The sequence below is a fragment of the Haematobia irritans genome, chromosome 1, assembly GCF_050003625.1.
Source record: "Haematobia irritans isolate KBUSLIRL chromosome 1, ASM5000362v1, whole genome shotgun sequence".
Taxonomy (NCBI): domain Eukaryota; kingdom Metazoa; phylum Arthropoda; class Insecta; order Diptera; family Muscidae; genus Haematobia; species Haematobia irritans.
In genome coordinates this window covers 269,911,103-269,932,859 of record NC_134397.1, presented here as the reverse complement: position 1 = coordinate 269,932,859, position 21,757 = coordinate 269,911,103, and the positions used below count along the sequence as shown (strand labels likewise).

The 21,757-nt window shown below is 34.8% G+C and overlaps 1 protein-coding gene across 1 annotated transcript; it reads right to left on the bottom strand.

The window, feature by feature from the left end:
• Nucleotides 1-1,527: 1,527 nt before the first annotated feature.
• On the bottom strand, nt 1,528-15,014 carry Set8 (SET domain containing 8). Its single transcript, XM_075293665.1, has 3 exons — nt 14,748-15,014; nt 13,783-14,552; nt 1,528-8,709 (listed from the first exon to the last, which is right to left on the bottom strand). The coding sequence occupies exons 2-3, from the start codon at nt 14,102-14,104 to the stop codon at nt 6,599-6,601; spliced, it is 2,433 nt and encodes an 810-aa protein (XP_075149780.1). The 5' UTR covers nt 14,105-14,552; nt 14,748-15,014; the 3' UTR covers nt 1,528-6,598.
• Nucleotides 15,015-21,757: the final 6,743 nt, after the last annotated feature.

Sequence of the window (21,757 nt, the reverse complement as noted above, 5' to 3'; positions counted from 1 at the left end):
GGGCCGATGTTGAATGTGAACCACACCTAAACGCCAAGTTTTTTTTCCGAATTTTATTTGACATTTCTACATTTCAGACTTACTCAATTTGAACCATGGAGAGATACACAATCCAACAACGTGTTAAAGTTATCCAGACTTATTATGATGTTGATCATCCAATTTTCGAAGAAAATCATCTTCAGTGATGAGGCACATTTTCACCTCAGTGGATTCGTCAATAAACAGAATTGCCGCATTTGGGCGAATGAGAATGCAAGTGTTTGTCGAATGAGGCCGGTAACTGCCATTCAGGCAGTTACTGTGAATGGTGTTCGCTATCGTGGGATGATAACGAACTTTTTATGGCCCGAATTGGAAGATATGGATGTGGACGATATGTGGTTTCAGCAGGACGGTGCCACTTGCCATACAGCTAACGAAACAATGGCTCTTTTGCGCAACAAATTCAATGGCCGTGTTATCTCACGTAATGGCGATGTCAATTGGCCGCCAAGATCTTGTGATTTGACACCGTTGGACTTTTTTCTTTGGGGTTATTTGAAAGAAAAGGTGTACGTCGATAAGCCAGCAACAATTCAAGGGCTAAAGGATGAGATAATTCGGCACATTAACGGCATAGAACCTCCATTATGCCTCAGCGTCATCGAAAATTTGGACCATCGGATGGAGGTGTGCCACCGAGGTCGCGGCGCCCATTTGGCCGTTATTTTGTTCCATACATAATTGAGTAATACCAATATATCATAATAAAATAAAATTACAATAATTTCCTAAATAGTTTGTGTTTTATTCAAAATCAACATCGGCCCTTGAAATTTTAACCATCCCTTAATATATAAGAAAGGGCGATTTGTTTACAAATGTTATTCCATAAGAAAAAAAAAACTACTAATTCTAAATTCTGATCAGCAGAAAATTTCAGCAAACTACTAGCGTTTCAGCAGATTATTTGCTGTTTTAGCAAAAAAAAAAAAAACTGGTCAAACTGCAGTCTTTTTTCTATGGGTTTTGATTTTGTTATTAAAACACTTCTGTTCTTTGACTACGAAAACTAATTTTTAGAATTAAAAAAAAAAGAAAATATCAAATTTGTTTTTTTTTTTTGTGTAATTTTTATTATTAAATATATTGGGTTTCAGTTTTACCAGTTTCTTGTTTTTCATAATTTTTATTATTTAAATTATTTCTCTTTTTGTGCTTAAAAATAGCAAAGAAATAATGCCTAAATGAAGAAATAAGATTAAACAAATTTAAATTAATTGAAAATTAAAAACAATATTTCTCAATTTTCAAATTCTTTAACTATTAATAGTATGTATTTGCGACAAAATTAAAAAAGAAACCATGTAAATGACATAGTTGTGGTTAAAAATGGTATTATGAATAAAGGTGATAAAAAGTGCAAATGGATAAGGGGGCTAATTAAACTAAATCCATTTACAAAATAATAAACTACTAAAAGTAAAAGTTTTACGACTGTGGTGGCAGCGGTGAGTAATTTATAAATAGCAAAATTATATGCCATTTCGTTTTGTGTGTGTGTGTATTGTTTTTATTCATAAAAATACATAAAGAATAATCAATAAATTAAATAATAGTCTGATGCATTTAATAATAGTAATAATAAGATAACTTATGTCATTTCTAATAAAAACAAAATATTTGAGTTTATTGTACATTTAAATTTTCTGTGGTGTGTTTTTTTGTGTAAGAGAAAAAAATATGAAGTTTGTATATGAAGGAAAGGTAACATGCAGGAGTTTGACAAATGTTTATGTCTACAAGAGGCTAAAGAATCATTTCAAGACCATAGGTGGCCATATATTTTTATTTTTAATAAAACTGTCCCTTTTTCCCCATTTATATGTTCTAAGACGATTTAAATTGAAAAAAGCAGGTGCATTTAAACTTAAAAATTACAAAAAGGAAAAACACTTTTCATGGAAAACAAGGTACCAGACCAACATCTGTTGTTTCTTTTTATCTTGCAATTCGGTGCATAGCATTTACAATTCTGAGATGTTGTTTTTTTTTTGTTTAAACAAATTTTATAACAATCAAATTAATCCTAAAAAAACATTATCCATACTATTTAGTTGTTTGTTATTAATTTATCTTAATCTAATCCGCGAAATTATTTCTCTTTCGTTTACGTGTTCTATTTTTTATTGTATTAACAATTAAATATAGTTTTTTTTTTATATATAAACGTAGAAGTTCTACTTAATTACATTTATTATTATTTTCAGTTTTTACTTCTTTGTTGTTGTTGATTTTTTTACGTTTATAATCTAATTAATTTAGTTGTTTTCATGTATATGCTGTTGTTTTGTTTTCTGGTATTAATTAAAACTAAGTTTATTCCTAATTCAATTCTTCAATAACTTAGGTATTATTTTTTTAGGCTTAGGCATCTTATCAGAGAACCATTCATTTATTTACTTATGTTAAATTATTACCTTATAATAGAAATGGAGGAAAGAAATATCTACCTCGTTAAACAAATATCAGAAAAATAGGATGATTTTCAATGGATTAAGGTGTGGGGAGGAGAGGAGTGGAGAGAGAATGGGTGGGAAGTGTCTAATTTTTGGTTTATCAAACAACTAGCATGTATAAAGAAATTACAATTAAAGCGATTTTCAGTCATTTTTTTTTTGGATATAAAAAATATGAATCATTGATATTGAGAGAAAACAATCAGAATGACAATGGCCACATACGGATGCGTTTACATTATCCTATACCAAAAAAGGAAGTTTCGAAACCTATTTAATTTATCAGCAAGATATGAACAAATGGCAGCAATTCTAGTGAAAAATTGGACGAAACTTCTACTTAACAATCGGTCAAAAAACTATAATCGGCCACGAATATGTTGGGAAAACACTTTGTATTAAAATACTTTCGCTTATTTTATTTCAACATACATATTCTTCTTTGAAAATATATGAATTGCAATTTGAATATGTCATAAAATATTTTTCCTTGATTGCAGTAGTCTTGTTCTGATTTCTAATTTGTCAAATAGTTTTTAGTTTTTCTCTAAAAAAATTGAATATCATCGTATGTTCCACTTAAAATGCAAATATAAGGGAATTTACTTCCAAGAGAATACGTGTGACGACTTTAAGAGAAGAATTTGAAATTCGTCTTTTGTATTCGAGTTTAACCCTCTAATGACCAAGCAAGTAAAATCACATCATACAGACTATAAACAAAACCAAATACGATATGCTGAAATGTGCGTATTAAATAAAACATTTTTAGTTAAGGTATTTTTTTTTTTTTTTGTAATTTCTACAATCGCGGTAAAGCCTTTAGTCAAGGACTTTTAAAACTAGGCTTAGGTATTCAAGTTTTTAACCGCACCTTAGGTTTAGATAATGTCGTTCATACGTTTTTACCAGACCATTGTGACACTACAGGCAGTGAAGTTTTATCATATCTGGTTCGAGTGAGATTATCTCACCCCCTAGCCAGGCCAATATCCAGCAGGTATTGGCACAGCTAAGGGGAAGGCGGGAGATTAATGCCATTTTTAACGGACATTTGTCATTTGTTTAAGAACAGATTTTGGGTGGTACAATGAAAAATTACTAGCCAAAGGCCGGTATTCATTCACGGTTACTTTTCTTTAATAATTCATTTTACAGAAAATAAACAATAACTAACAATAGATGCATTGAATCATTCCACCATTAAGTTATCTATTTTTTTGATATTTATTTCTATTTATTTCCTTAAAAAGGCCGGTACTATGTTCGGTTGTCGCGTTGAAAATTCCCCGGTTACTTTCTTAAAACAGTTCGATTTAAAGCAAATAGTTTAACTCAATCTGCATACACTTTCATTTTCATCTAGACGTCGTAAAGATTTAACAGAAAAATACGTTGATTTCCCTTGAAAAGTATAATTATTTTTGAAAAAGTAATCGTGAAAATGTGATTTTCAACTAGAAAACCGAACATAGTACCGGCCTAAAGATGAAAACCTTATTGGTTTCAGAATTTCGTATGACTCTCTATGCTAAGCCGTTATATTTAGTAGCTCTATGTCCTTTGCCTAAAAAAAATACGACTTTGCCTTACAAAAATATATTTAAGGATTGAATAATTTCCTTAAATATATTTTTGTAAGGTAAAGTCGTATTTTTTTGTGGCATTCTATAAACCTTCAAATTCCCAAGCTCGTCCTTAAGGGTGGTACTATGTTCGCTTTTCGCGTTGAAATTTCCTCAGTTACTTTATTAAAATAATGCGATTAAAAGCAAATAATTTTCGTCAAGATTTAAAAGGAATATATTTGTTTTCATTTATAATATTGATTGTTTTAGAAGAAGTAATCGCGAAAATAAAATGATTGTCAACTCGAAAATCGAGCATAGTATCGGCCTTTTGGGCGGGAAACTATTAATGATAACAAAATTATTTTAAATATGAAACTGACTTAACAGCTCGTACGACATTTTAGCGTATAGATTTTAAAGGGTGGTTAAATTGTAAGGGCCGATGTTGAATGTGAACCACACCGAGGTCGCGGCGCCCATTTGGCCGATATTTTGTTACATACATAATTGAGTAATACCAATATATCATAATAAAATAAAATTACAATAATTTCCTAAATAGTTTGTGTTTTATTCAAAATCAACATCGGTCCTTGAAATTTTAACCACCCTTTATTTTAGTTTCTTGTTTTTGTGTGACACACGCTCAACATTTTATCAGATGCTGAACAAAAATCGACCATTAGAGGGTTAAAAATATTCACTTTAGAGGTAACTATCGCACAATTTCACAATTAGGTCTTACAAATCTCCAATGTTATAATCTCTATGATTGTAGCCTGTTTCTTGTTTTTGTGTGACATACGCTCAACATTTTATCAGATGCTGAACAAAAATCGACCATTAGAGGGTTAAAAATATTCACTTTAGAGGTAACTATCGCACAATTTCACAATTAGGTCTTGGAAATCTCCAATGTTGCAATTTCTATGGTTATAGCCTGATTTTCTATTTTCTTCTCATTAAAAAGATCTACTTTTAGTAGCCCAGAATGGGCATGGACATTGAGTTTCTTAAGTTTCAACTACACAGAAAAATGGCTAACATAATAATGAAAACTGATTTTGTTGTTTGGATTTCTATGAGATTAACCCTTATATTGTGTTGGGGTCATTTGGTAACCCAAGGCACATTTATAATTACCGCATTTCTTACTGCTGGAATATAATTAAAAGTTCCTACTACTCAGTACATGAATTGTTGTCATATACTAAATTCATGCTGAGTAGTAAGAACTTTTTATTATATTCCAACAATAAGAAATACGATGATGATAAATATGAGTTGGGTCACCAAATGACCCCAACATAGTATAAAGGTTAAAAAGCCAGCTTTCGCATGCAAGTTGGACAAGTTATTTGTGAACATTTATATTTCCCTAGACATTTCAATAAAGGCATTCAATTTGACTTGCATACATAATCCGTAAAGGAAATCGTTCACAAGTCCTGGTCTCATTTTGCCAAGATCGCCTTTGAATTTCCAAATTCCGTTTTGCAATTGATTCCATTTCGAGTAAAATCCAAGATTTAAACATTTCAGTAAAGGCATTAAATTTGACTTGCATGCATAATCCGTATAGGAAATCGTTCACAAGTCCTGGTCTCATTTTCCCAAATTCGCCTTTGAGATTCCGAATTCTGTTTTGCAATTGATTCCATTTCGAGTAAATCAAAGATTTCAAAATTTTCTGTTTGTATTTGCCCTTACATTTTTCATATCAAAATCGAAGTAAAGTCCAATGATTTGTATTTTTTTTTTTTTTGAAAAATCGCTTTAATTGTATGGAAATTTCAGTCTCTTTATGAGAAAAAATGCAAATTTTAGAAATACCGATGAAAATCTTTGCTTGTTTTCCATCTCTGTCACTATAAACGTAAAAAAATTAAGTCTCAATCTCTATTTCAAACAAGACATCTATTACAAATTGTATGGGTGGATTTTTCGATATTGGAGCGCAGGTTGGATGGGGGAGAATGATGTGTACTTTCCTACAGGTAGGTAGGTAGTGACATAGATAAGAATCGTTGAATTTTAATTTAAATTAAATTTTACACAAATATTAACCAAGCAGCACAAACACGACAAATCTAAACTTGAACAAAATGATATACCAATATGGATCTCATCATATCATATCATTGGTCATTATTGCATCTTGCTAATGCCATATACTGTGATTTCGTTTTTGTACTCTCCCACTGCTGCTGTTGCTGCTGGCCCGTTGTTAGCATATATTATGTATATCCTTACTGTATTAGGATTATAATGAAACAAACAAATGGTGTATAAATGTACGTAATAATAATCTAATTCAATATTAATCTAATAAGAATCGGTGTAAACATTATATTATGGGTATGTGTGTGTGTGTGGGTTGTTTTATGTGTAATGGTTGTGAGGCTTTTAAAGTTCTAAGAACTTTTTCATTTTCTTACTTAAAAAAAAAGAACGTTATTGTTAATGTTTGTCTGTTTGCATTCTAATGTAAAATCAATTGTAGGTAACAATGATGGGTAATTATTCCTAAAAAGCCAACCACGGATGATGCAATAAGGATTCTTTTGAACGATCTCCGTAATCATAACAAAGCTCTTCACCTGCCTCAATATCATCTTTGGCTATTAACACTAAATGAGGTTTTTGTTTGACCACAACAATTTTTGTCATAAGATTACCGTTGCGGGAGTGATTTACCAGACGTCCCAGTTTTCCGGTGTCCTCGGTAGCATCGATGCAATACTGCTGGTTCTTGTGCTTAAAATAGTACATATAACAGCCGGCATTTTCATCTAAAGCATAGCGTTTCTCACGTTCGGCCGCTTCTGTGGTGGAGATGAGGTCTCCCACATACTCGATGACAAACTCACCACGTTGAAATCGCCTCTCCGATATAATGCCGCGACCCTTACCTTCAAAGTGGGCAATCTTGAGGCCCTCACAGCGTTCTTCGAGTATGGCCTGTTCCAAATTCCGCATCATTTCCTCCTTAACGGCAGTTTTGGTTTTCCGCACACTTCTACGGACTGGGAAGAAATCATTGATTTCACGATTACCATTTGTGGCCGCCAAGGGTTGTGGAGCCTGGTGTTTGAGGGCGGCATGTTGGGATCTTTGAACAGTGTATTTGCTTCTGGGTTGGCCTTTCGATTTGCCCTTGTTATTGGTAGCATTTTGTTGGTTTGTAGGATGTTTGACAGAATTCAAAATTGACTTCATCACACCATTAGGTTGGGAGGGAGGATTGGTTATTTTGAAATCTTTAGCATTTGTAGCCATATTTTCACATTCAACGTCATGGTCATCGTCTACTTCGCCCTCGTCGTTTAAAACAACAACAGCATCCTCTTCGTCATCGTGTTCATTGGCTAAACCATTGGTCAAATGGCTTCCTTGATCATCTAAGGCAGATTGTTGATCTTTGTGAGGCGATGCATTCAGTCTTCGTCTTGTTTTATTGGGAGCTGGTAGCACAGCTACTCCACCCCCGGCAGCTGCCATCGCTGTAGTTGTTACATGTCTCTGTGACTTGCGAGGTGATAGGGCAGAAGCCATTTTGCGTGGCGATGGAGAGCCAGCTGGAGAAATAACCCTTGGCGGTGCTTTTATTGGAGATGGGCAGACTATACGATGTGGAGTAGCAGGTTTACGTCTGCGTGTATTTGCAAGTACTGGTGCTGGAGAAGCAACCACTTCGTTTGAAGCTGACTCCACAGGAGCTGTGGTAGTAACGGTTGTGTGGAATGCTACACCACTATCGCAGGAACTATTGTCATTCTCAGGCAACATCATTAAAGCATATTCGTGACAATTCAATTCCAATGGTTTCTTTTCATAGATATATGTGTCCGTCTTGGAAGGCGATGAGTTTAGAGATACAATTTGATTAAAACGTCCATGTAGGACAGAGGCAGTTAGAGATGTTGGCGATGGAAATTTCGGATGCATGTCAAGGCTTTGATTTCTTATTAATGCCGACGCTTGATTGGGGGAAGAGAATGTTGGTAGTACCTCTAAGGTCTTATTAATCTTTATTGAAGACGCCTGATTGGGCGATTTGTCTACGTTCAAAGTTAAAACCGGCTCTTGTAAGAATATATTGTCAGTTCCACTTGTATTCGAACTACTATGTGACGAAGAATGACTATCCGAACGTTGTGACGAACGATGTGTGGTGAAATCGAAGCCATTGGTTAGGAGAGCAGATGATGTCTGACCAGATTCTACTTGCAAAGCCTCTTCCGATGCATCTGTCTGTTGACTATCATTTGTATCTTCACTGAGATCAAATATGAACTCTTGTGGTACAATAACATGATCCAAACTACGGCGATTTATGACAATCGGAATCTGATGCTGTTGCTGTTGCTGTTGTTGTTGATAGTTGTGATCGCCGTGAATTTGTCGATTTTGTTGATCAATCTGCTCTTGCAAATTAGTCATTTGTGGCGGTGTTACCGAGGCAGATAACATGGGCTGTTGAATGTTCTTTTGTGATTCGGTGACACCGCAATCGACACCATCACCACCATTAGCACCATGCATGTAATTGGTTATTTTATTTTGTTTGGCAGCAGCACTAGCTTTGAAAAAATTCTCGATGGTGCGAGTTTGAGAGCGTGTAGCGAGAGGAACACCTGCCGAAACAAAATAAAAACAGAATTATAATTATAATGGGATTCCACAAAAAAGTTGACAAAACTTAGTAATAAAGTGTGTTGTATATAAATCTTTTGTGATTCTCATCATCATTAATTACTGAGCTGCTATGTGAGTATCTAAAGTTTTTTGTATGAATAGTTTTCACCATGCCAGCATTTCAAAGTTACATTACATACTACAACAATCGCCAACTGTGATGGGGGAAACGTATCAAAAAGTCCAAAATGTACATAAAAGTATTTTGCCATCACTATTATTACAACAGTCATTTTATATTTTGTGAAACACCAAGCGCAACTTGCTTATTATAAATTGTTTAAATAAAAACTAAAATTAAATGCCGTTATTATAGAATTTTTTTGCCTATACACCCCAATCTGTGTAATGTTTCAGTCAATTGTGGCTTTTATACTTATACTTACTTATTATATTATATTATATTTTCTAATTCAGTACTTTTATTTAAAATTTCTTTACCATGATATGGACTTATATTGATGATTATTTTTTCTTATTTTTGTTTATGGTTGGGGAGCCACTTTAATACTACAAGAATAATATTATAAACGTATATAGAATATTTTGAGTAATTGACTTTGTAAATATAATAATGATTTACTCAGGTTTTGGCCTTATAGGCTATGTATTACGGAATTTTTGAAATAAATAAAAAACAAATAAAATTGTGAAAGGTATATTGGTCAACAAATTTCGACTTTCCAAATGGAATAAAGTGATAGATTTTCAGATATTTTTCCAGACACGCTTCCTCCATCAGCCGAATATAGCAGAATTGCAACTTATCACATAATTCCTTTTCTAATACAATGTTCAATGTGTTTTTAAAAATGTCCTATAGAAATAAAATTTTGCAAAAATTGTCTATGGAAATAAAATTTTGCAAACATTTTCTATGGAAATAAAATTTTGAAAAAATAAAATTGTGTAAAAAATTTTTATAGAAATATACTTTTTTAACAATTTCCTTACTAATGCCTAATAATAGAATAGTTTATACATTTTTATTCAAATTAACAAACATCTGATCAATCGTATCTTAGTTGACCACAATGATTTTTCTTTAAATTTATTTTAAAATGCACTTTGTCCAAAAGTTGGAAAAGGGCTCTTATTGGTGTAGTTCTAAATGTACTACAATAATGCATGCACTCATGCGATGTTTTTGTAGTAACTTGGCTTGGTACAACTTCTCAATAGTGACGGCACTTTTGCGACGAGTTTTGGATATCGTATACGACTGTTTTAGACGTGGTGGGGATTCTCAGAAGTGCCGTTAAATTTAAAAATTTTTGGCGGGGCATATTAGTATAAATAAAATTTTGACATCGAACTAATTCCTGAAGTTTTTATTATGAGAACTCTCACATATTGGCTCAAGCGCTCAAAACATCGATTAGATGGGTCTTCCGCCGTATAGAGAACTCTCACACATTGGCTCAAGCACTCAAAACATCGACTAGATGGTCTTCCGCCGTATAGTCCAGACTTGGCATCAAATGTCTTCTGTTTATTCCCGTACGTAAATAATAAAATGAGAGGTCAATGCTTCTCGACTCCCTAAAGAAGCGGTTGATGCGTTCAAAGCGCTTGTTTTGGAGATACCTCAACCAGAGTGACAAAATGCTTCGACAATTGGTTAAAAAAAAATAAGTAAGAAAGTCTAAAGTCGGGCGGGGCCGACTATATTATACCCTGCACCACTTTGTAAATATAAATTTTCGATACCATATCACATCCGTCAAATGTGTTGGGGGCTATATATAAAGGTTTGTCCCAAATACATACATTTAAATATCACTCGATCTGGAAGAATTTGATAGACTTCTACAAAATCTATAGACTCAAAATTTAAGTCGGCTAATGCAATAGGTTGGAACACAATGTTAGTAAAAAAAATATGGGAAACATTTAAATCTGAAGCAATTTTAAGGAAACTTCGCAAAAGTTTATTTATGATTTATCGCTCGATATATATGATTAGAAGTTTAGGAAAATTAGAGTCATTTTTACAACTTTTCGACTAAGCAGTGGCGATTTTACAAGGAAAATGTTGGTATTTTGACCATTTTTGTCGAAATCAGAAAAACATATATATGGGAGCTATATCTAAACCTGAACCGATTTCAACCAAATTTTGCACGCATAGCTACAAAGCTAATTCTACTCCCTGTGCAAAATTTCAACTAAATCGGAGCAAAAAATTGGCCTCTGTGGTCATATGAGTGTAAATCGGCCGAAAGCTATATATGGGAGATATATCTAAATCTGAACCGATTTCAACCAAATTTTGCACGCATAGCTGCAAAGCTAATTCTACTCCCTGTGCAAAATTTCAATTAAATCGGAGTAAAAGATTGGCCACTGTGGTCATATGAGTGTAAATCGGGCGAAAGCTATATATGGGAGATATATCTAAATCTGAACCGATTTCAACCAAATTTGGCACGCATAGCTACAAAGCTAATTCTACTCTCTGTGCAAAATTTCAATTAAATCGGAGCAGAAAATTGGCCTCTGTGGTCGTATGAGTGTAAATCGGGCGAAAGGTATATATGGGAGCTATATCTAAATCTGAACCGATTTCAAACAAATTTGGCACGCATAGCTACAATGCTAATTCTACTCCCTGTGCAAAATTTCAACCAAATTGGGTTAAAACTCTGGCTTCTGGGACCGTATTAGTCCATATCGGGCGAAAGATATATATGGGAGCTATATCTAAATCTGAACCGATTTCAATAAACACTTGACTATAGTACTAATTGATCTTCTTGTACAAAATTTTAAGCAAATTAGGGTAAAACTCTGGCTTCTGGGGCCATATAAGTCCATATCGGGCGAAATATATATATGGGAGCTATATCTAAATCTGAACCGATTTCTTCCAAAATCAATAGGGATCTATTCTGAGCCAAAACACATACTTGTGCCAAATTTGAAGTCGATTGGACTAAAACTGCGACCTAGACTTTGATTACAAAAATGTGTTCACGGACAGACGGACATCGCTATATCGACTCAGGAGCCCACCTTGAGCATTTTTGCCAAAGACACCATGTATCTATCTCGTCTCCTTCTGGGTGTTGCAAACATATGCACTAACTTATAATACCCTGTTCCACAGTGTGGAGCAGGGTATAAATAGAGCTATTTTCGATGGTTAATATGGGTTTTGTTCTCTAATTCCAAAATATAGAAGGCAATTCCTCGTATCATGCTTAATATTCATCCATACACTTTTGTTAATCCACGTCGAAAGTTGTAAAAAATAATCGTACGAAAATGTTTACGATTTAATTCCATTTTTGGGCGAGATAAAGTTGCTGTAAACAACATAAATAGCTCTCTTATGTCAAAGGGTCCTGAAAAATGTCAAGTTTTACGATGCTGCCGGATTGCAACAATAGGGTACCCATTCACGAAATAAAAAAGGCACTGTCATAAAAAAATCTTAAAAAACATAAAATAAAATTCCTTAAAAAAAAAAAAATAAAATTATTCTTTAAAAAATCAAGTGTAAAAATAGGCTGTCGGATTCATATCACAATGCTCGGTTCGAATTTTCATTATCCCCATAAAAACCCCATTTTTGAACCAATGCTATAAGCGTAATATCTCCTACGGATCAGTATGTCTTCAATACTACTCCATAGGAGAAATAAAATAGAATCGAACATCCAAGGGTGTCTGCTACAACATGCATCCATCTTTTTTATCTCAAACTAAAGCCAATGTTCCCAAATCCACTTCCAGGTGAATGTGAATCAATTCCACGATTTTCGTGTCCTACAAATCACTTTCACCGGAATTTTCGTGAAATCAATTCACTTGCAAAAGTCTTGGTGAAAGTTGAATTATGTCCAATATGGGTGTATTTCCGGTTAAAAAAAGTACTCGCGTAAAAAATTTGAAATGTTTTATATTTAATACATGAGTTTTATTAAAACTGCGTCATTTTTATTTTAAAAAATAATAAATTATAATACGTCTATTGATTCCACTTAATTTGATTTCCGCCTTAGTGAATTTTTGAGTGATTTGTGCAACCCAGTTGGTTACAGAAAAGTTCATAAAAGAGCGTGGAATTAAGAACACCAAATTTTCAAGTTCGTTGATTTGACGTGAATAGTGGAAGTGGAATTGAAGTGGATATCGGAACATGGGTGTAAAAGTGTTCCTTAATCTTCGATTTAGTTTATACAGCAAAGGTGATGCAATGGGAATCATTTTGTCCATGTCGATACATTTTTTTTTTGCGAGATATTTCCAATGTAGAGTTACAAATAGATTAAGTTTTGCTGACCCCAGCTTAGTAATGAACGGAAACAAATCACTACTATTTGGGGCTTTACTTGCAAATAAGAACATTGCATATTTTCCCAATTGAGTCTGTCAGAATAAAAGCCTAGGAATGCGTGTCTTAATTAAGTCATACTTTTAGGACAGAAAACAATAGTTGCTAGTTCTCGTTGTTGTGAATCTAAAACCAATTATAATCACACACTACGATGATGATCACAAACACTTTTTACAATCTATGCCATTTCAAAAACAAGCTCCATTGGATAATTTACACAAAATTTTGAACATTCTTTTGTTTGTTTGTGCCTTGGGCGAAGAAAAAGTTTTGTTCGATTGCTGCAATGTTTAGAAGAAATATACACACGCATACACTTGCATGCAGCATACATACAAATTCCCTCCTCTTTACCGCACCATTGACAAATGCGACTATACAAGACGATGAAGTCAAAAGTCAACACAAAAATATTGAGGTTATACTACCTCATTGCAACTACACTACATTCAATTTTATGACGATTGTCGGTAGTAGCGCGGCAGTGGCTGGCTACGATGATGATGTTGTGACAATGACAGTTTATATGTATGCACTGGCCATTGGATGGATTTTCGTGGTATTGGTTCGTGGTAATAAAACAAACAGTTTTGTGTGTACAGAAAACAACAATACAACGAAACAAATAACAATAATAATAATAAATGCCAGACGAATGGAGAAGACTTACCAATTGTACGGCCATTAATGCCACCTTTTAGTTTATTGGGACTGGAAGCCTTTAATTTGGTTCTTAAGGCTGCGGTATCATCGGCCTGCACAGTAGCGGGTGAGGAGCCACCACTACTGCCACTGCCGCTGCTATTGTGATCACCACCGTCCTCATAAGCAGATTCTTCAACTTTACAATCTTTTCTCTTGGGACTGGCAAAGTATTGTTCCTCGAGCAATTGGGCTGCTGTTGCTAGAACAGATGCAGCCGAACCGCCATTAGCCATTAACTCAACAGGCTGTTTGGAGTTAGCACAGGCGCGCGTACGTCGACGCACCATTTTGCTTCTGGAATTTTTCCGTAAGCTAAGCGTATGAAGAACCTTGGTTTGGTAGATGTAAAAAACGAACAAAGTCGAGCAAAATACCACACTACACAGACGTTATCGCCCCAACCAAATACAGATGGAGGCGGAAATCAAATGTCAATCATTAAAATAACAGTGACATCTAAATCCGAAAGAGGGGAACAACCAACTCTATCTGACCATCAACGGGAAACTTTTCTTCCTATGCTGATGAGCTATGATCTTTTTGCGATATATGGTATCGGTAGCAATTGTAGTCGTACAGCCGCCAAATTCGTAAGCTGTCAAATGGGTTATGGTAATGACCAGCACTTTGCGTAGGATTTGCTTGTCGAGTATATAGTACTGATGGTTGTCGTCTGTTCTTCTCTACTTGGAATACACAGCCACCGGGTATTGTTTCTCTATTTTCCGCCCAAATCTGAAAAGGAAACGAATAATTTAAAATATTTCTTTTTCCAGGTCTACACATTTTCTTTATATTGACACACTAGTTGATGTAGAATTTTTGATCATCAATTCATTATTTTACACAGAATATTATTATTTTCATTACTATTCGCTCAATGGCTCTCATTTGCTTGCTGACCTGACCGACCGCACCAACGTAACTTACCCGTGTCAAAACCAACAAATGTCTCTTGGATTTACTGGATCAGACGTTAACTCTTTGGCGTCGTATAAAACAATTTATCAAAAAATAACAAAATGTTAAGGCAATTATTTGTAGATCTCCTATGTTGATTTCAATTGATTTGCGTTCTCTATAAGGTATTTTCCGCGCGTTTTTACAACTACATTTTTTCTTTCTGTAATTTATTTTATGTTCGTCGTTGTTTGTTGTTGTTCTTTTTGATATAACGTTGCGAGTGAGATGCTTAGAGTTTATAGCGTTCTATTTTCATGAATGATAGAAAGAGATATGTGTTTGACAGTCGACGACCTATACAAAAGGTGAGTGCTGTGAGAACTAAAACACAATGAAACACATGTGACCATAGCAATGCAAGCCAATGCTGATTAGTTTTATCATCAAAATTGTAGATGTCGCTATATTATATATACTAACTACCCTGTCGTATATGTAGTTACCAACGCCAAGCGCCAGAAGCTTATTACCCCTGCCAACATTTTTTGAATTTGGGGGCGCTTCTGAGAATCCCCACTACGTCGAAAACAGTCGTATACGATATCCAAAACTCCTCGGAAAAGCGCCGTCACTATTGAGAAGTTGTACCACGCCAAGTTACTACAAAAAAGTATCGCATGAGTGCAATTATTAGGAGCCATTCTGGATACATTTAGAAGGACGCCAATAAGAGCCCCTTCAAACAATCAGACCAAGTGCATTTTAAGATAGTTGTAAAAGAATCATTGTGGTCAAGTAAAACACGATTGTTTAGATGTTTATTAATTTTATGAAACATTTATAAATTCTCATAAATATAACATTTATACGACTATCACATCACATTTAACACATTTTTATGCATTAATAAGAGATTGATGTTGAGTTACAAGTTGTAAGTTAAATGTTGTAGCGTCTATCAGCCAGTACTTTTATTCCCAATGGAGGCATTTGAAAAACTATCACTTTATTCCATTTGGAAAGTCAAAAATTGTTCACCATATACCCTTCACAATTTTAAGCGTAATATCTATGTTTTCAGAACTTTATTTTCGTTTTTATTTAAATAAAATATAACAAGCTGGTTGCGCTTGGCGTTTCACAAAAAATAAAATGGCTCTTCTAACAGTAGTGATGGCAAAATACTTTCATGTACATTTTGTACTTTTTGATATGCTTCCCCCATCACAGTTCGCGATGGTTGTGGTGACATTTACGAGTCTGTGGTAGCGATGAGGATGAAATGGAACTTTGAAATGCTGGCAGGGTTGGCGTGGTACAACTTCTAAATAGTGACGGCGCTTTTCCGACGAGGATATCGTATACGACGATTTTCGACGTGGTGGGCATTCTCAGAAGCGCCGTCAAATTAAAAAATATTGGCAGGGTATTAATTTGAATAAGAATTTATAAATTATTCCAGGTATAACATTTATACGAATCAAAACACATTGAATTATGTTAATTTATAAGATGCAATTCTTCTATAATCGGCTGATGCTCCAGCGTCTATCAGTGTTTATTATTGATGGAGGCAGAGTGTCTAGAAAAATATCTGAAAAACTATCACTTTACTCCATTTGGATATTCGCAAATTGTTCACCAATATACCTTTCACAATTTTAAGCATAGTAACTATTTTTTCAGCACTTCATTTTCCTTTTTATTTAAATAAATTGTAATAAGGTAGTTGCACTTGGGGTTTCACAAGATATAAAGTGATTCTGCAACAATAGTGATGGCAAAATACTTTCATGTACATTTCGTACTATTTGATACGTTTCCCCCATCACAGTTGGCAATTGTGTAGTGTCCAGTATACGAAAACAAACGAAACGATTGAGGTACGTATCATTTAAAGTCACAAACTTATCAATTTTCGTCAATCGTTTTGAACGCAGACAAAAACAAAACAACAAATATTTCAGAAGCAAAAGAGACGAAACGAAACGGTTGCTTTTATGCTCTTCGGATTTGTGGCGCCAAGTTGTTTCGTTCGGTAACGAAATGCGAATAAAACGTTTGCTGAGCGAAACGACGATAAAAATGTTTAAAAAATCTTATTAACCAACATAACAGGTATTATTGTTCCAAGAATAAATTGAATAACAATAAATAACATTCAAGTTTTTTCATCTTGTAACGACTTAATGAAACGTTTGCATTCAATGTGTACTGTTTTGTTATCTATATTTTACTAAGCACCGCAGTACTTTTCAGTTTAGGTTTGGTTTCCACTCACGAACAAAAACAATACAAAACGAAAGGCAAGTGCCGTTATCTTGGGTTTTCGTTTCGTTTTTGATATGTGGATTGTACGAAACGAAACAATTGGAAACGTTTTGTTTTCGTACGCTGGTAGTGTCACTTACGAATCTGTGGTAGCGATGAGGATGAAATGGAACTTTGAAATGCTGGCAGGGATATATGAAATTCAAAGTATGTTTGTTTGTATGTTCAGGGTAAGCTCGGAGACGGAGACTAAACCGATTTAATTGAAATTTTCAGAGATCGTAGAGGGCGATCATGATATCTGGTCGGGAGGAGACTCTTTTGTCCGAAAAGTGAAAATTGGACCAAAGTTGACCGATTCAATGAAGGTTGGGGATGGCATCTAGACAAATATTCGCTACTTTATTTTTTGATATTTGATTTGGGGGAGGACCTCCCCTTTGCCCAATTTTTTTTTACAGTACAGTAAAAAACCTAGGTTCTCCGATTTATTTAAAATTTAGAGAAGATGTGGGGAGGTTATGAAGATAATTTGGGGTACTTGATTTTGTAATATTTTAACGGGGAGGGGACTTCCCCCTTTTCCGACTCTTTGAAAATTTTACCTAAGTTCTTCGATATGCTTAAAAATTTTAGAGTTGGGGTTGGCATCCGGACAAAGATCCGCTACATACGTTTTCGATATTTGGTCGGGGAGGGAGTCCTCCTTTTGTCCGACTTTTTTTAAAGTACAGTGAAAATAATTTAATTTAAAACAAAAGAAAAATTTCTCCGATGTACTTGAAATTTACAGAGAGGGAAGTTATAAAGTTAATTTTGTATATTTGGATGGGTGGAGGACCTCTTCTTTGACTGACTTTTTTAAAGTTGGAGAAAAGTTCTCCGATATGGTTGAACTTTTCAGGAAAGCTTAATGTGGCGTCTCGACAAAGATCCGCTACTATATTTTTCGACATTTTGAAACATTAAGAACAGATTTTTTTAATTTCAGGGAACTTTTTACAATATTTGATAGGGGAAAAGGACGTCCTTCTTTAAAACAATAGAGCAAAATATAAAATACTCAAATTTACTTGAAATTTATAGGGAACGTTGGAAAAGATGAGTAAATTAATATAGGGTACGCGATTTTTTGATATCTGGTGGAGTATTTACTCCATCTCTTTGACCCATTGTTGATTTAAAGTTTTCTGATTTTTTTATGTATGCTGGGAAGATGGTGCCTTTATCGGAACTAAATTGTTTAGTTTTTGATATTTGGCCGAGATGGGACGCTCCTTCTTGCCAGACTTTTTAAGTTACTACCTAAATGTTACATCGAATTTCCAAATTTACATTTTATCAAATTTTATTAAATATTTTTATTCGCAGAAAATTATTAAAGATTAGAAACTTCAAATGTAGGCTAATGCGGCGTTTTCACCAATCATGTTTTTGGCTTTGAAATGTTTTCCCTTTAGAATGTGAACCCCCCTAATTTGGAATATGCTCTGACTAAACATACTCTTCTATAGGGATGTTTTCTTTTTGCACCGATACAACATTTGTATGGGCTATCCAGAACATCGTTGCACTGGTGTTCTATCTAGAACATCTCATCAGTGCAAGTCGCGCCGATCTTGCCATATTGTGTTTTGATAAAGTGACGCTTCATCGATTCACAATAGCACTTCATTGTGACTAATTTATCGAAAAACATGAAATTCAAAGTGGTATAGTGTCATAAATAATCGTAGCAGTAAATATTTATTACTAATTGGAGCATTTCATACATTAAAAGATTTCACTTCTTTTCTGTGATTGTTTTTGAACAGCTGATGACAGTGTTGCATATTTTTGGAGATGTCCTGGATAAACGAGTACTTTGTTTTATTTTAGTCCGTGACTGCTTAGGGTATCCAGTGCTAAAAGAAAACTTCCCTCATGTTTTCCCTTTATAACCATTTCAAAAAGTTTCCCAAAAAGTTTTCCCCAAAAAACACGTTAATTTTAGAATGTGAACCCCCCTAATTTGGAATATGCTCTGACTAAACATATTCTTCTATATATGTCAAATTATTATTCATAAAAAAAAAGAATAAACAAAGACTTTGAAGAACACAGGAATGTAAAAATAACTTTAAAAAATTCCCTTTGCGTCCGCGGTATTTATTTGAACAAACGTTGCATATATTTGAATTTAGAGTAAATGGGAATTTCTAGTTTCTATGGCAACTCTTACAGCCTATTTCTGTTAATGAAAAAAAGGTTAATTGGGTTTCTCTAAGGGAACTGAACTGTAATTATTTTAGAAATATAGAAAAACAAATCCTTATCTCTCTACGCGGGCTAATTTGTTAAAAAATTGAGCTAAACCAAATATCAGAAGCGGGAAAAGTTTGCCAAAAGAACAGCGATGCCAGATTGAACTTTATGGAAAATAATTTTCAAAATGTATGGATATTTTTCAGGAAATTTAAATAATTGAGATCTGGTAATGCTAGCATTTGACAGTAACAAAGATAATTGAGAAGAAGATGCAGTCTTGTCATAGCAAAACTGAAGCACCAGAGGACTCTGTCAACAAAATATCATAAAGTTTGCGTCGACGTGTCTCTCAAATGTACTGCCGTTTGCGTCGGAAAATATCATAACATTTGTGTTTTTCATAAATTTCTGAATAAAAACCCACAAAAGCTATACCAAAACAATTGTAGAAAATTAAAATAAAACTTATGTGTATTTTAAAGCGAACGTTCATTATGGTTTTATGTGAATATTGCCGTTTTGAATTTATTCCTGGGCAGAGCTGCTTTTGAAAAAATTGACAAATAAAACAATTTTTTCTCATAGCCCTCTACACCTTGACATTTGTTTTCTCTTTATAAGAGCACAATGCTTAATCTTGTTATACTCAATTATCTTTGACTGTAAAGGATATCAGAAATAGGATGTTAAAGTAAAGGGTGGTTAAATTGTAAAGGCCGATGTTGAATGTGAACCACACCAAAACGCCAAGTTTTTTTCCGAATTTTATTTGACATTTCTCTATTTCGGACTTATTCAATTTGAGCCATGGACGTCGTGAATGGAAAGAATGGTTCCAAGAAATGGCAACAGTGGATGATCAATTTTCGAAGAAAATCATCTTCAGTGATGAGGCACATTTTCACCTCAGTGAATTCGTCAATAAACAGAATTGCCGCATTTGGGCGAATGAGAATCCAAGAGTGATTGTCGAAAAACCAACGCACGCACAAAGAGTGACTGTTTGGTGCGGTTTATGGGCTGGCGGCATCATCGGGCCGTATTTTTTTCCAAAATTAGGCCGGTCAGGCAGTTACTGTGAATGGTGTTCGCTATCGTGAGATGATAACGAACTTTTTATGGCCCGAATTGGAAGATATGGATGTGGACGATATGTGGTTTCAGCAGGACGGTGCCACTTGTCACACAGCTAACGAAACAATGGATCTTTTGCGCAACAATGGCCGTGTTATCTCACGTAATGGCGATGTCAATTGGCCGCCAAGATCATATGATTTGACACCGTTGGACTGTTTTCTTTGGGGTTATTTGAAAGAAAAGGTGTACATCGATAAGCCAGCAACAATTCAAGAGCTAAAGGATGAGATAATTCGGCACATTAACGACATTATGCCTCAGCGTCATCCAAAATTTGAACCATCGGATGAAGGTGTGCCACTGAGGTCGCGGCGCCCATTTGGCGGATATTTTGTTCCATACATAATCGAGTAATACCAATATATCATAATAAAATAAAATTACAATAATTTCCTAGGTTAGGTTAGGTTAAAGTGGCAGCCCGATTAAATTTCAGGCTCACTTAGACTATTCAGTCCATTGTGATACCACATTTAACTAAAAGTACCTATTACATATGGGCACTTCTAGTCTTAACCACTGAACCTTCTCTATTATTTACTTTTGTGGAACCAACCAGATTGCTCCATTAACAAACTGCTTAAGTTAACGTTTTCCAGGTCAGCCAGTAATCTAAAGCTATATGCTCCTAAAATTCGCTTACGCCTTACACAAAAAGCAGGACACTCACACAAGAGGTGTTTACTTGATTCCTTTTCCTCCACATCATGACAGCTCATACAATAGTCATTATACTTCGCACCTATAGTTTTTGCAAATTTTTTCCGACCACAGCGATAGCTCGCGCAACCGCACAGCCGTTGTTGCAGCTGACTGTTTGGTCAAAATGTCTAAAGGCAATAGATGTCGCATGACATTAAGGGAGTCTGTTCCTGTCTTACTAAATGCGCCTGAGATTCATAAGCTCGCCATACGCTGAACTTTATCTAAACAAGTCGGTTTCTGAAGTGCCGGCCACCAGACTACAACACCATATAGCATTATAGGTCTAACTACTGCCGTGTATAGCCAATGCACAATTTTTGGTTTTAGTCCCCACTTTTTCCCTATTGCCTTTTTGCAGAAGTACAAAGCTACCGTGGCTTTTCTCGCCCTCTCTTCAATATTAAGCCTAAAATTCAGCTTCCTGTCCAAAATAACGCCAAGGTATTTTGCACACTCACCAAAGGGAATTTCAGTACCCCCCAAGGAAATGGGTCTAACCGTGGGAGTTTTGCGATCTTTGCAGTACATGACTAGTTCCGTCTTTGCTGGATTTACACCAAGACCATTATCTTTCGCCCATTTCTCAGTCATCCGGAGAGCTCTCTGTATAATATCTCTGATTGTGGATGGGAATTTTCCCCTGACTGCTAGCGCCACATCATCTGCGTATGCCACCA

What these genes read in the sequence shown, in the direction of transcription:
- Set8 (XM_075293665.1), bottom strand. Translation starts at nt 14,104, where the DNA reads ATGGTGCGTCGACGTACGCGCGCCTGTGCTAACTCCAAACAGCCTGTT. An exon ending in CATTAATGGCCGTACAATTG is followed by an intron (nt 8,710 to 13,782) that starts GTAAGTCTTCTC and finishes TTGTTTCGGCAG; the next exon opens with GTGTTCCTCTCGCTACACGC.